Below are 15,679 nucleotides of genomic sequence, written 5' to 3'. Positions count from 1 at the left end.
CAAGAGCTGAAATTCTAGAATATATTTTTATTTAAGAGTAGGTAATGTTTTAATAAAATAGATATTTTCCTTATTTTACTTGAAAATGTTGAAAAAAGTGATAATTTCTTGTTAAAGTTATTGTCCGTGGAAAGTGGAACTTAACGCCGCAATTTTTATTTTATTATGCCTTTACAAAAAGTATATTTTCTTAGCTTCACGCTGTATCACACACGCTATATACACAGCAGGGTAGGCAGAGTTAACCTAGTGCCGCCGTAAGATACGCCGTTCCCTATTTTCCGCTAAATTCTAGAGGCAAGCGCGTTGACGGGCACTCAACACCGTGCTTTGTCTCGGCACCAAAGCGAGCAAATTAATATATTAAATATTTCATTTCCTCGATTGGGAATCGGCTCGATTGGGAAACCCACAAGCTGTTGCTTTTACAGAAGCACCCTTGTGCCCCTGCGCCTTGATTACCACAAATAATACTTTAAAAAAATAATAAAAGAGAGTGGTACTTGATTAGTGTCACATACAACACTATAACAGAAATAATGGTATTTCCGAGACGTTGCGCGGTAATCAACATGGCGAGTAATTGAGAAGTGTCACATACAGCAGTATAATAGATGGAGAGTGATGATATATCGATAGAAAGAACATCACTACTCCTCAAGTCCTAACCTTATAATTATCCTACTAATTCAGTTGATAATTCTCGTCCTTGGCCATTACTTGCCTATCCGATCTCATTGTAAGGAGATTTTGTTAGAAATTAACTTTATTTCTTAATTATAAACAAAGATAACTGAAGCTTTTTAATTATGTAAAATCAACAAGGGATGAATTATAAAAGAAATTAAAAAATATATTATTAGCCGACTTCTTCTTCGTTCTTTTGCCAACCATAGCAAAATTACCCTTAAGTATATAAACCTTAACTAAATAAACGTGACGTTTGTGGGTTCGATCCTCACTCGAGGTATCGAGATACAAAGCACCCCCGTTCCCGATAATGGTATTGAAATATTATTTTATTTCCATATACAATTCCGCGCATTGCCTACCAGTGTTTTTAGGGGAATGATAAACGAGATTTTCTATTTTAAGTCTCTAAGTCCGAACAAGCAAAGATGCTGGCGACGACTAGTATACGTATAACTAAAATTTCTATTAAAGCCTTAGACAAGATCAAATGATGAATATCTCCTAACAATACATGTCACACACACTCAAAAAGGACGGTGGTCGATTTTTCGGAGGCGCCTTATATAAGCCTGAAACTCTGAAACCCGGTTCATATTGAATATTTTAGATTTGTTTTTTTCGGCTTTTTTAAAATGATTTTATTAATTAATATTTTATTTTGTTTTTATAAAGATTAAGACGTAAAATGTAAATTCCTGTATTTTTCCGTTTCCATAGCATCGTCTATCCGCCTGTACCCTACCTAGCTTAGCCTATACATCAGCACTCACTCAAGAGTAAATAAGAGTACCTAAGAGAGAAGAGAATTTTATATATAGAGATGAATCATCCACGCTTTTGTCAAGCAACATTGTCGCACTATCGACACGAGGACCATCAAACCCGGTCTCCAGAGGACATTATTGATTCAGACGAAAGGTTTAGTTTGAATGTCGCTGGTCATCATCGGGGCAGTAAATTTTATGTTTTATTTCCAATGGAGGTAGTTTAAAAGTATGTTTTATTATCTTCCACGTGTATCCCACATATAATAGGGTAGGTAGAAGAAACCTAGTATTAAGAGACTCCATTCTTCTCACTACCTCCAATTTTCGATAAATTGCGAGAGCGGAGAAATGAAATAATTGATTAACTTGACTCTATTTCCAACTGTTACAACTCTTATTCCCTGGCACAATATGCTTAGATTAGCAAATTCTATTTCCTGTTATTTTCCACTGAGCTACTGTACCGTCCAGTACAAACTGACATTTATACGAGATCTGTCAATAGCATTTGGGTCGTTATTCTTATCTAACTTAAGATTTAGAAATAGTAAATAGATTTTCTTTTATTCTGACAATTTCTAGGGTTATCCTTCATTCATTTAGACTTTTTTTAGCTTCACATTGTATCCAAAGAAACGTTGTAGGCGGAGGGGACCTGAGAACCTTGTGTTAAGATACTCCGTTCGTATTAAAATACTTTTGTTTCCCTCTTTCCATCGAATTCTAGAAGCATTACGTGCTGAGTGGTGGAAATCAACCCCGCGCTTTGTCTCGTTACCAGACTAAGAAAAATAAAATATTAAATATCCTCGATCAGGAATCGAACCTAGAACCAGTTGCGTTTACAGTTTCACTATTATAATATATTTCTTTGTAAAGAGAGATGGGGTGACGATATTCGCAAAGTGGCTGGCAACGGCTGAAGATCGAGCTCAGAGGCGTGCCATTGGAGAGGCCTATATCCAGCAGGGGACGACGACAGGCTGATGATGATGATGATGACATTTCTTTGCTTGATGACTGAACCTACATCCACTACAGTCGAACACTATTCCACTGACCTCAATGGTTTTAATTATGTATCCACTTCATTCCCCAATACTATATTCCACTTACTAATAAAACAAATAAACTTTTTAATTCTCATACAATATATTGGTTTACTTAATTATGTAACGTAACTTTTTGCTTAAATAAAATAAAGGAATGCCCACGGGATATGGGAAAATTGTTATATTAATATACAAATCAAAATTCTATCTCTCTCTTCTCAAGCTGGCTGTAAACGTTAAGGTTGTGAGTTCAATTCCTAATAGGGGGAATGAATTATTTTGATTATGCTATACACATGTTTAAGATATATAAAAGTGCTTAAAAACAGAGGAAGAAGCAAGTGCTCTATGTCATTTTAATCTAAGCTTTCCCCTCTATCTAGAAACAAACATCCACTTATTGTGAAGATTTTGCGTTTCCCGAATTCCTCTCAATTCACGAGACATTGAATGTTGAGTTGCGGAACTTAATACCACCTTCTGTCTTCTTTTAGTTGCGAGAAAATGAAAATAACTCATTCCCCCGAATGCTAATCGAACCCACAACGTTATGCCGTTGCGCATCGACAGCCTCGATTCACTCTATTCTTCGCTGTCAGCCTGATGCTATTAGGAATCTGAACTATAATATAAGCTAGGTTTCAATTTACATTTCCCCGTTTCAACATAATGTAAACGGTGTCCTACGACCCATATTTGCATACTCTACATGATCCGATTACAAAGAACGCTATTGGTTAGTAGGGTAACTATAAATTAGGTTGTTTTAGGAAAATATACAAGTATCTTTCACTATTGTAGCGCAATGGAAGTCTGGTCTAATAAAAAAGTTTGAATGTAAAAGATTTATTATAATAATATTTTTTTATCTTCACATAATACCTACATTTAGTATGTTATATATGAAAAACATAGCGCCAGACTGAAAGCACGATGTTTGTGGATTCGATTCCCTCTCGAAGCTGATTACATTTAAATTATTTTCATTTCCCACTCTGTTAAAGCAAGCATGGCGTTGATTGCCGCTACTCTACGCCTCACTATGCGATATATAAAAAATCGATGGAAAGTGAAGAACGGAGTCTTTAAACACAAGTAATCTCCGCTTGCTGTCGCAATTCGTGAACTACTAACTAGTGCATGATAGACAACTAGAACTCAAAACCACACTCTTTCTTACCAAAGCGAGAAAATGAACATGCACGAAAAACATGAAAGTTACTTAAAGTTGCGTAATAAAAAAAAACTTGTCCCATAACTTCAAAAAGCTATGTCACACCACATGAAAGGTTTTGGTATTATAGCGAGCCCTTTTCTAGTTCCCTGGATAATGTAATCTCCGGTAATGGCGGGGTTTTAATCAAACAATATCAACAGTCACTTTATGCGTTATAAAATTTGAATAAATATACTTTGAAAGCCTTTTTCGGATTTTGATTAGGACTATCATCTTCAGAGTTTAGCATAGTAATTTAGGTAGTTCTCCACGCACCGTTCGAGACATTGCGTGTTGAGTGGCGGAACTTAACGCAGTGGCTTGCTTTGTTGCCAGAGCTAGGAAATATTAACAATAAATCCCCCGAGTGGCAATCGAATCAACAAAGAACATATCGGCGATATTTGTGAATGTTTCTTAAGAAATGGCTAGACATTATATAGGGATAAATAGTCCAAGTATTTGCAAGATATATCGAGAAGCTAAAAGATCAGCAGGAAGCCGATCGTGCCTCTCTATCGCTAGTTTCGCTCTCGCTCGCACGCTCGGCTCAGACGGAACGTGACAATGAGTCATGTTTTTTCGTGATTCCGGCTTTCAACGATTTAAAAGACGTTGTCACGTCAAAAAAATATAAGTGATATAGATGAAGCTATTCGTAAATTCAATATGGATTTGCAGAATGTTGCTAGTTGGAGCAGGTCTTATGGCCTATCTGTTAATCCTGGCAAATCACAGGTTAGTATCATTGGTAGTACTAAGCAGTTAAAAAAACTTAATATGAATGACCTTCCTACTATACAGTTCGATGGTACTGATTTATCTGTTAGACCGACCGTTAAAAACCTTTGGATCTTTTTAGACAACTCACTATCTTGGTCAGCGCAGATAGCTGAGGTGAGCAGAAAACTATTCGCTAATATCGGAGGCTTGAAAAGATGGAAATATTTTCTACCTATGAAAACCAAAACTACTCTAGCTCATACACTACTGCTACCGATTTTAGATTATGCTGACTCTTGTTACCCGGATTTATCTGAGGAGCAATTGAATAAACTAGAGCGGTTACAAAATCTATGTATAAGATTTATTTTTGGCCTGCGTAAATATGATCATGTCTCCGATTACCGTCGTCAGCTAGGATGGCTTCCTATTAGACTTCGCCGCAATTATCGTATGCTTACTCTTCTTTATTCGATCCTTTACAATCCTTTCGCTCCCTCTTATTTAAAAGAGCGATTCAACTTCCTTGCTTCCGATTCTCTTCTACACCTTGAACTAAGGTCGCGAAGTGATAACCTCCTCAAACATCCAACCTGCTATACCCACTTCTTTTCCAACTCCTTTACTGTGAAAGCTGTTATTCTCTGGAATGCACTTCCTACTGAAGTGCGACATTCAATGTCACTTAACATATTTAAAAGACGTCTAAAACAACACCTTTTTAATTTAGAAAATTTGTAGACTCTTCTATCTATTAATTATATTGTACATATTATATCATATATTGTATTATATTATATGTAGCATTTGTTTGTATAAGTTTATATATGTTTGTATGTATGTATTTATAAATTAATGTATTTGTGTATTGTGTATGAGCTTATGTATTTTTGTATATATCATAAGTATTTTATGTGTTTACTTAGTATTATTATTATTATTATTTAGTTTGCACTTACGTTATTCCACCCTTCTCTTCTTATATTTTAAGTCCTTTGCTGTTACCAAAGGTTGCCTGGAAGAGATTGCTTGAAGCAATAAGGCCGCCTTTGCATACTTGTTTTTTTATGTCTTTTCTGTTCTATTTGTTTTATTCTTTTTCTTCTATTTGTGTGCAATAAAGTATAAACTAAACTAAACTAAACTAATCGCTAGAGAAAACTTCTGTAAATACGAGTATCTATGTATGTTAAATACATGTATGTATGTATGTATGTATGTATGTATGTATGTTGTTCTAAAGAATCAGGTCAAGATAAAAAAAACTGAAAAATGAATGCTTTCGACGAATTTATACGTCCACTTATGATTTTTCAAAACGTTGTTCAATCAAATACACAAGTAACTTTTGCAAAACAAAAACCAGAACGTGTGGCTGTAAACGCGACGGTTGTGGGTTCGATTACCTCTCGAGGGAATTTTTGTTTTCTCGCCGTGGTAAGAAAACAAAACGCGGCGTTGATTTCTATCACTCATCACACAATGTCTCCTAATACGGTTCTGGCGAAACTTTTTAAAAGCTTGAAGGTTTATCAGTTCATTTATTTAATTAAAAAGGTTTTAGTAAGCTTATATTAATTTTAGTATGGTCAAAGTGGATTACTATGATAAAAATTGATAAATATTATTATGAAAAAAATTGATAATATTCTAAACATTTTCTTGTAAGTGCTTTTCTACATACTAAGCGCCCTTAATGCAAAACGCGACGTTGAGTCACTACTTACCTTTGAACTTCGAAAGTGAATAACGGAGAATCTTAACTCTAGGCTCTTTCTGCCCATCCTGCTATATGTTCGCATATCGATATACAGCGTGATGCCTTAATATATTTCCTGTAGCTTTATGCTGTTTCCAACACGAAGTAGGGTAGGCAGAGGGAGTTTGGGAACCTAGCCTTACTATTTATTTCAATTGAGTTTTTTTTTTCTTATTTTATGTACAAAATATTAGGGTTACGGAGTAACCTAACACTACTTACTTGTAGCTCTTGCCTTACACGCACGTGAAAAGAAAAAAATAACTACCCATAATAAAAAAGTCTCAAAGCTTCAGCAGAGGCAATTTAAACTTGCGCGAAAACTATTTAAGTTTTATGTAGAAACTTTCTAGTTCCTCATAACGTGTTAGGCTTTTACCTTACTTTAGTCATATTATATACTTATACTGAACCACAGGTCTATCTGGCAACGCGACGGTTGTGGGTTCAATTCCGCGGAATCCAGTAATTAATATATTCATTGCCTCGCTCTGGCAGCAAGATTAAACGCGGCGTTAAGTTCCACCCACGCAACGCGAAATGTTATGAAAATTAAGCAAAAACTGAGGAACGGAGTGTCTTACCACTAGCCTTGGTTTCCTTTGACTATTCTGCTATACGTGGAATACAACCTGCAACTATATAAATTTATTTGATTCTCTTTTATAGTATTTTTTTAACTTCACTCTATATCCTACATGCACATAGCGGGATAGGCAGAGGGAACCTAATGCTAAGACAATCCGTTCCATACTTTCTGCGGAATGGTCAAGACGTGTTGAGTGGCGGAACTCAACGCTGCGCTTTATAACCTTACATAATGTATTAATGAAAAATAAGCTTCACGCTGCTTCCCGCATATAGTAGGGTAGACAGAGGGTACCCAGACCACAACCGTTGCGTTTACACGCTTGTGCCCCTGCGCCAAATAAGCTCAATAAACATTAATATTAAATATAAACCGGGTTTCAAAGGTTTAGGCTTACGAATACATGAGAAGCCTTCGAAAAATCGACCACAGCCCTTTTCGAGTGTGTGTGACACATACACGTACCTTTTGTTAAGAGATATTCATCATTTGATCTTCGCCAAGGTTTTAATAGGAATTTAAATTTATACGTTATTTCACGTACGTAGGTTATTATGGTACAGTTGAAAAGAAAGTAATGCGGTGGTTTTGGATTCGATTCCTGAGAACACAAAAAAAAAATAAGCACCAATATGGTCATGGGTAGTGTCTGTGTAACTGTGAAGGAGTTGCCTACCGAGGGTTCCGTACTAATTTCATGACATAAATCAACAGGAACGTGACTAATAAAAATGTCCAATTTAAGTTTGGACGTATGCAACCCTTTTATATGAAATGAACTACAAATATATATTGCAAACGTTATGTCGTGATATACGCTCACTTTATTAGGGTTCTGTACCTCAAAAGGTAAAACCGGAAACCTTATAGGATCATTTGGGTGTTCTTTCGTCGGTCCGTCAAGATCTCAAGATTTTTTTACCTCGCGTGGAGGTATCGAATGAAATTTATATTAAATATTCAAGTCAATAGTCAAAGCACAGAAAAAAAAGTAAATTCTAAGTCAACACAATTATAGGATACGAGCGTTTATGCATCGCTTTGGCTGTATTTTGTAAAAAATCGTCGAGTAATCAAAACTAGTACTACTACAGGTTCTACAGTAATGAACTTTGGTCTAAAGTGAAAACTTAATATACAAACAAATAAAGGAAAAAAATATTTTGAGACACAGAATGTGAAAAACTTATTTGCGTATTCCAAGTAAATTAATAATTACCATAGAAAGTTCTATAAAGTTGCGAACTTCATAGTGCTTCTTGAATACTTATAAAATATGTAAATATCCTACAAGAGAGCTGGTGTCGAGTAAGTAACTTAGGTATTGCAAAGATTTCAAAGTTTTTCTTGCTTTAATAATGGTCAAAGATTCGAAGTTAGGCTGAGGCAAAGTTACAAAATTTAAAAATTAAGCCTTTTTTAACTTCCCTCTGTATCCCAAATTTAGCAGAATAGGCAAAGAGAACCTGGGAGCCTAATGTTAAACACTCCGTTCCCTGTTAAGATACTTTCATTCTCCACTTATTTAATATTTTCAGATAATAATATTAAATATTTTAATAATTATATCTACATTACATTAACAATTATATATAACTTTCCTTGTCATTCACGCAACACAAAATCCTACTGCCAAGATATTGCAAATGGTTTAATTATAAAATATGGGGAACTGAAATGTTTTAATCGGAACGGCATGTTCCCTCTGCCTACCCTGCTATGTGCGGGAACCTAAAAGTAAATATAGAGCGTGAAGCTAAAAATAATGCATTTCCCTAAAAGAGAAGCGAACAGACTGCTATTGTGTTTGACATCTAAACGTTCAACGATAACCTCTATTACTAAACTTACTAATGAAACGTTAATTAAAAATAAAAATATTCTAAATTACGTTTTCCACGCCCAAAATATCCAATGTCTAAACCGTTCGCTCGCTAAATATGTCGAGGGCACTCGTCGCCCGAATAAAGCTGGAGACGAATTGGTATAAATGAAGGTTCCAGTTGAAGTTTCAGTCTGAAAGGTTTTCAAACTGATTTTAAACAAAGATTATATTTAATCTAACACGATGGTGGTGCATTTCTTTTAGGTTTATTAGGAAGATAAATTGGGGCTTTGAAATCCACGCTCGGAGCGACACGCAGTGTCTTGACCTTAGGTTTCCCTCCTATAATTCATTAGGGCTCCGTTCCTCAAAAGAAAAAAAACGGAACTCAAATAGGATAACTTTGTTGTCCGTCGTCTATGTATCTGTTCGTCTGTCATGAACGTGCAAACAACGCAAACAGAACTTTACAAATTCCGTTCAAATTCCGCTACGTTCAATTTTATATACGTTTTCTAAATAAGTATCTTATATCTAGTTTCTTGTCAATCCCTTAAATTAAACTTCTAAATCAATGCAATTATACGACATGTACATACGTTTCATTTTTGCCACGAAGTGTATGAAATTTGCTGCTTTTAATCAAAATCTTTAGCGTAGGTACTCGTTGACCTAGAATACATAATCATTGTAATATAATTTGTATGACCTCCCCAGGTATCAGCGTGGGTGACAGAACTGGTACTGTCACCATCATCTTCTGAAGATCGGAAGGTGATACTCTCGTGTATACTACGAGTTGCCTTAACCTGTTGGAACATTGGGAATTTTAACGGTGCTATGGAGATTGTAGCGGGCTTGAAGTAAGTTTTTTTTATTGTTTTAAATATATTCAGTTCAGTTCAGTTCTTAATTTTTTTTCATTTCGAGCGTGTTTCATCATATTAAGAGTAGCAATTACTTATATACAAATGTTCTAAGCCAGCGTTGAGTTCCGCCTATCAACACGCAATAATTCGAAAATTCGGTGGAATTTGTTCGGTGGTATCTTAAGTTCAACTTCTTTCTTCCTCTCCAGACCCATCACTTCTCCAATGTATTAATCTAAACAAAATGTTCGAAATAATATTGACACTAGGTTCCCAGGGTTTCCTGCTTACCCTATTACATACGGGATATTGCGTGAAGCTAAAGAAAAAAACAAAATTGATTATATTTATTTTGATTTCCTACTCAGAAAAGAAACGCGGCGCTGAGTTCCGCAATGTCTCTGTGTATGGTATATGCGGGATACTCTAGGATTTGTTTGCCCCTTTTAGATAATATAAGTCGTGAAGTATAAGTTTACGAGTATATAGTACTTAAGCCGTATTGTTAGAAACTATCAGTTGGTAGCAGAATATCGACTATTCTGGTATAATGAGAGCACAGAGACTATGATTATTTTCCTATCCAAATTTGGTAAACATACCGGTCAAGTGCGAGTTGTACTCGCGCACCAAGGGTTCTGTAACAATTTCACGATTGCAGGTCAACGGAAAATAGAACTTAATAAATAATAGTTGAAAAACATGATTTTATAAAAAAACCAACTAAAAATAATAAATTAATAATCCTACAAACAAATTAAACAACACGCTTTTGTGAAAAATTAGCATTAATTAAAAAAAATAAGTATTTGTTTTCACTACATAAAACGTGTTTTATATTTATTTTTTGAAAATATTATATTTTTTAAAACTATATATTACTAGTGGACTTGCGCGGCTGCCACATAAATATTAGTAGTAGATCGAAAATGTATGTACATATGTATGTTCGGGTCCGACTTTCCGTAACCAAGCCCCCGCACCGTGCGGCTGTAGGCCATCTTGAATCTGTCTCCTAAATAAAGTATTTATTATAATGATGTATAATAAATTAATAAATTATAATTTCAAAGATAACTATTATATTTATTTTGATAAAGATTAATACCAAATTATAGAAACTACGTTAACAATAACGTAGAAAAAACTAAATAAATATAATTAAAATGGTTACTGTGGCTCAACCTTCAGAGATAAATATATACCATCGCACACTTTTTTATAGATTTTTTAAAGAACAATATTTTTGTAGAACATTGTTTTATGTGTCTCTTAAAGTTGAGTCAGCGGAATGTAAGCGTTCAGGAAGTGTTTTCATTTTAGCTGACATAGAAACATTTTAAAACAACTAAATCCCTGGAAAAACCAAGAAAATGAGAAAAAAAAAGTAGCCTATATTCATCTCAAGATCTTGAAGTATATCTACATGAAATTATATCACAATCGGACCAGCAGTTTAGTCGTGATTACGTCATAGACAGACATAGTTACTTTCGAATTTATAATATCAGTATGGATTATCTTTAATGTTACATGGGTACTCTTACATATATGTTCCCAGAACCAACTCTTACTAACTAAATGAATAAATAATGTCAACTAAGTAGACGACCTCTGTGAGGCATGTGTATTTAACGATCCTGTCCAGTAAGGGCTTAGTTTCGTATGAAGTGACGGTATCAATCGCACGAAATTACATAATAAAATAAAAAACCGGTCACGCGCGAGACGGACACGCCCACCGAGGGTTTCGTACCAATTTGAAGATTGTATGTAGGTCAAAGGGTAACTTACAATAAAGTACAATATATCCTCTATATGCGGGATCCAGCGTGAAATCAAAAACGAGATTACTAGAAGAAAAGAAGATTCGCAAAGAAGAAAGAAGAACAGAGCACTATCATCAGGGGTTTCTTTCGGCCTTCAGCTGTTTAGACTGTAGGCCGGCGGAAACTACTTGCTGATGGTGTTCCTATCAACCGAACGAAGAATAAAGAATAGAAGAGAAGACGTATATTGTATTTTTTTCTGTCATAGGTCTTTTTTGTTTTTAAGTTCATAAATAACTATTCGTTATGTCATCAAGATTAGTGTGAGTCGGTCGTGATCTGTGGTCCGGCGACAATGTTTTTTAAATGATGGTCATGTACATACTAGTAATACAAATATGTTTTTCACATGTTTACATTATTTAGTATATTTACATTCCTTTTATAATTTATATGCCAATTTTCTGAAAATAATTGAGTATATGGTTTGAATTTCAACTAGATATCTCCAAGCGTTTCTGAGATTACTCCTGACAGACACACAGACAGACAAACAAAGATCTTATAAGGATTCCTATTTGCCTTTAAAGGTACGAAACCCTAAAAAAGTAATAAAATTCAAGCTATATTTATTTTGTATTTAGAGAAATTTGATATCCTTTATATTTTAACTACAATACGTTCAAAATAGATTTAACAGTACAAATTCCAATTCTACTTTTAAGAACAATGAAATACAATTAAGTTATTGTTATGTACACAATTTATATAATTTATACTTAACTAACGACTTAAACACGGACTTGCCCGCTTAAAATTACATTTTTTGCTTCTCGATGTATCCCGCACATAGCTGGGTAGGCAGAGGGAATCTGGTAACCTTCTATTAAGACACTCTGTTCCCCATTTTCCGCCGAATTTTTGATGTACCTATTAAGTGTAACAGAGCGTGGAAATGAAAATAATTTAAACATAATCTTTCGAGGCTCTCATGGCGCAGGGGCACAAGCATGAAATATGTAATATTCTCGTTTCCTCACTCTGGTAACGCAAAGGGCAGCGTTGAGTTCCACCACTCAACAGGCAATACCTCAAGAATTCGGCAGAATTTCTCGAAAGCTCAATTGAGCTTGAACTGTATATCTGTTTTAACATGTAGTAACGATCAAATATTTAACTTTTAAAACTCGATCCTTTTTCCAAATGAGTGAATGATTTCGCTGAAACTTTCAAAAGGAAAATAACATTTAATACGAGATGGTGCGTTCGCGTTGGATTTCGTGGTACTTCATTAAATATTCGGTCTCATTTTCCAACGTCGAATGTTTTTACAGAGCTGCCCACCAAAGTGACCTATATCACGATTTAAATCAATATTTTTTTAGCTTCACGCTGTATCCCGCTGTATCCCGCATGGAGGGGTAAGCCGGGGGAACCTTGAAACCTGTTGTTAAGACATTCTGTTCTCATTAGGACATTTTCGTTCTCCACTTCTGACGAATTCTTTCAGCCTCCAGTAGGTATTGCGTGTTAAGTGGCGGAACTCAACGCCGCGCTTTGACTCGTCCAAAGAGCAAAGACTCGTCAAGACTCGTCAACAGAGCAGAGCAAAGAAGTGAAAATATTTAATATTTCATCAAGGAATCACTCCACGGACATTGGCCGTTTGTGCTTTATCTGCTTTTTTATTTCTTTAGTTTTTTGGTGTTTTTTTTCTTATGATTTATATTTATGAAGTTGAACTTATGCACACGGTAATTTAACTTTGATTGCAAAATGTGAGATCTTTTGGTGAGGGCTTGAGGAACCATCATTGAAAAAAGGGAATATTTAGGTCTTGATAACCAAGTAAGGTCTTCTGTGTAGGTTTTGAGAAACTTTTTCCTTGTCTCACCTTAGTCCATCAATCAGAATTATCATTTGGCAAAAATGCATATAAGTGTGCATTACACAACTATTATTTGACTACTGCGGCGAAGCCGTACGTAAAAGCTAGTATATTATGTAAGTCACATACGATACTTGGATAGACTAGTTTTACTAGAAATTAGGTCTTATGAAATCCTAAGGGGACCTAGAATTTAGCTTACAATCTGCCTACACGCCTCTACAATCTGCCTAAAATATAGGTTACACAGGTATTCGAATTACTGGCGCGCTCGTGGAAATAATTGTTAGGCACTATACTAATATTATAAATGTGAATCTGACATCGTTGAAAGTTGATATGAGATGATTGACGAGATTGTCGCGTGTTCGATTTCCATTCGAGGAAGTATTTATATTTAATTTCTTTTAGCTGTGTAGTAAAACGTTTTTATTCAGTTTTTTTACATGCCGTTTTTTAGGGTTCCTTATTTCAAAAGGGAAATGCCCTTATAGTATAACTTTGTTGGTCACCTATCAAGATAATTTATCTTGAAATTGCCTTAAAGTATCAAGCTAAAATTAAAACTAGGCTAAAACTACTATAGGTGGATCGACAATTATAAAATTTGGCGTAAAGCTTATTATTATTAAATTGGTACGTAACCCTGGACGGGTGACCCCGACTCGCTCTTGACCAGTTTTTTAAATTTAAATTAAGCCTCGCAGATTATCAAATTCCGCTCTGATGGACAAAGCGTAGCGCAGAGTTCCGCCATCCAACGTACAATGTTTTGAAAATTCCCTGCCTACCCTACCCTTGCTAGATTTGGGTATACACTGGTAGGATTCTGTATACACTGGTAGGCAGACGGAACCTAAGAACTGACGGTTAAGACACTCCATTCACCATAGGATACTTCCGTCCTCCACTTTCCGCCATATTCTGGAGGCATTGCGACTTGAGTGGCAGAACCCAACGCCGCGCTTACCACTAGCCTACCACAGCAAGAAAATAAAAATATAACATATTTAATTTCCTCGAGTGGGAATCAAACTCACACCCTGACGCGTTTTTAACTAAGACCTATATATATATGACCAAATAGTCGAACCCGCATCCCGTCAAGTGTAATAGACAGCGTAATTTACACTTGTATCTCAACAAGAATGGGTAAAGCTTTTGACAATTTTCAATTTAGAGGCAATTTCGCCGCACAGTATCGAAACGCGGCTAGAATTTATATGAAGTTCTTATTAAGGCCCATAAATAAAATGAGCTCGTGTTAAACTTTGCAAGTGTCAAATATATTGAGGCGGAGAAAGGAGGAAAATTAGTGATCGCCGCTAGAAAGACTATATTTTTATATTGTGATATATATTTGGGGATTAGTATGTTTAGTTGTTATAAAATAAAGTTAGGAAACAAAACTGAATTTGGTGGTGTTTATTATTAGGTATATTTATATATTATACTAGCGGCCCGCTCGCGGTTTCACCCGCGTGAACTATGTTATTATTACTATTTCTGTCTCCATGACTACGTCCTAGTGACGTCTATGCAAAATTTGTTACTTCTAGAATTTGTAGTAACGAAGTTTCATACAAACTTTCAACCCCAAAAACAACCCCTTGGAAGTTGAATATTGCAAATTCCCGTCTTAGCGAGCACCTAAGTCCTATAAGTAATTCCTATGTAAAATTTGAGATTCCTAGCACATGTAGTTTCTGAGATTTCGTGATGAGTGAGTGACCTTTCGATTTTGTATATATAGATATGTAATATTTTCGTATTTCCGTTCTGGTAACAGAACAAAGATCAGCATTGAATTTCGCAATTCAACACGAAAATTAGACGGAAATTAGATCGAGAGTCATGTCGAGAGGAGGATCTCAACACCGCTTTTTGTCTATTAATAATTGATAATCACAATATACTTCAAATAGAAATTACTAACAATAATAATTTCGTCCACAGATCACATAAGCTAAAGTCCTTCTGGCTGAGCATATCAGAGGAACCTTTACCGGCCCTGGACTTTCTCTCCGCCGCCCTTCTCTCAGCAGAGTACGAGAGAGCGCTTGGCAGAGCATTAGCCATGCCTGAATGCAGACTGATACCATTTTTCGGTGCCTTTTTACGAGAGCTCAGGTAAGAGGTTTCAATTCAAAAATTAAAATGAATTTGACATTGGCTATTTTATAAGAGGTGAAGAGGAATGTAGTGTTTTAACACTGTCTCTTCTCTACCTACTTTAATTACTATATGAAAATAAACCTTAAAACATTTCTATAAATTAAAAAAAAGAGGCGGATTAACTGAAAAGTATACCTCCATGACAATATAAATAAGGCAAGTGAAATATGTTGCGGAGAATAACTCGGTCACGCGATTTAAAATGTCACTCAAGTTAGAATATATTGCTTGGATTAATCTAGGAAGCCATCATTGTACAGATGAGTGGTGCATGTACGGCGGAACACAATGCGTGTTGAATGACGGAACTCAACGCCGCGCTTCTCCTCGACACCAGAGCGAAGAAATGCCAAT

The 15,679-nt window shown here is 35.4% G+C and overlaps 1 protein-coding gene across 2 annotated transcripts in view; it reads left to right on the top strand.

Annotated features, from left to right (window-relative positions):
• Positions 1–15,679, top strand: part of LOC146530479 (1-phosphatidylinositol 4,5-bisphosphate phosphodiesterase epsilon-1-like) — a 105,769-nt gene that overhangs the window by 51,576 nt on the left and 38,514 nt on the right. For both annotated transcript variants that reach the window (XM_085200333.1, XM_085200331.1), the window contains exons 5-6: positions 9,342–9,487; positions 15,107–15,280. In XM_085200333.1, coding sequence (XP_085056459.1) covers positions 9,342–9,487; positions 15,107–15,280 — 320 coding nt within the window. The remainder of the gene's footprint in view (positions 1–9,341; positions 9,488–15,106; positions 15,281–15,679) is intronic.

The sequence above is a fragment of the Heliconius melpomene genome, chromosome 17, assembly GCF_056956725.1.
Source record: "Heliconius melpomene rosina isolate 202511_hmr_F chromosome 17, ASM5695672v1, whole genome shotgun sequence".
Lineage (NCBI taxonomy): Eukaryota > Metazoa > Arthropoda > Insecta > Lepidoptera > Nymphalidae > Heliconius > Heliconius melpomene.
Note: the sequence above shows the minus strand (reverse complement) of the source record. Positions and strands in the feature narration are given on the sequence as shown.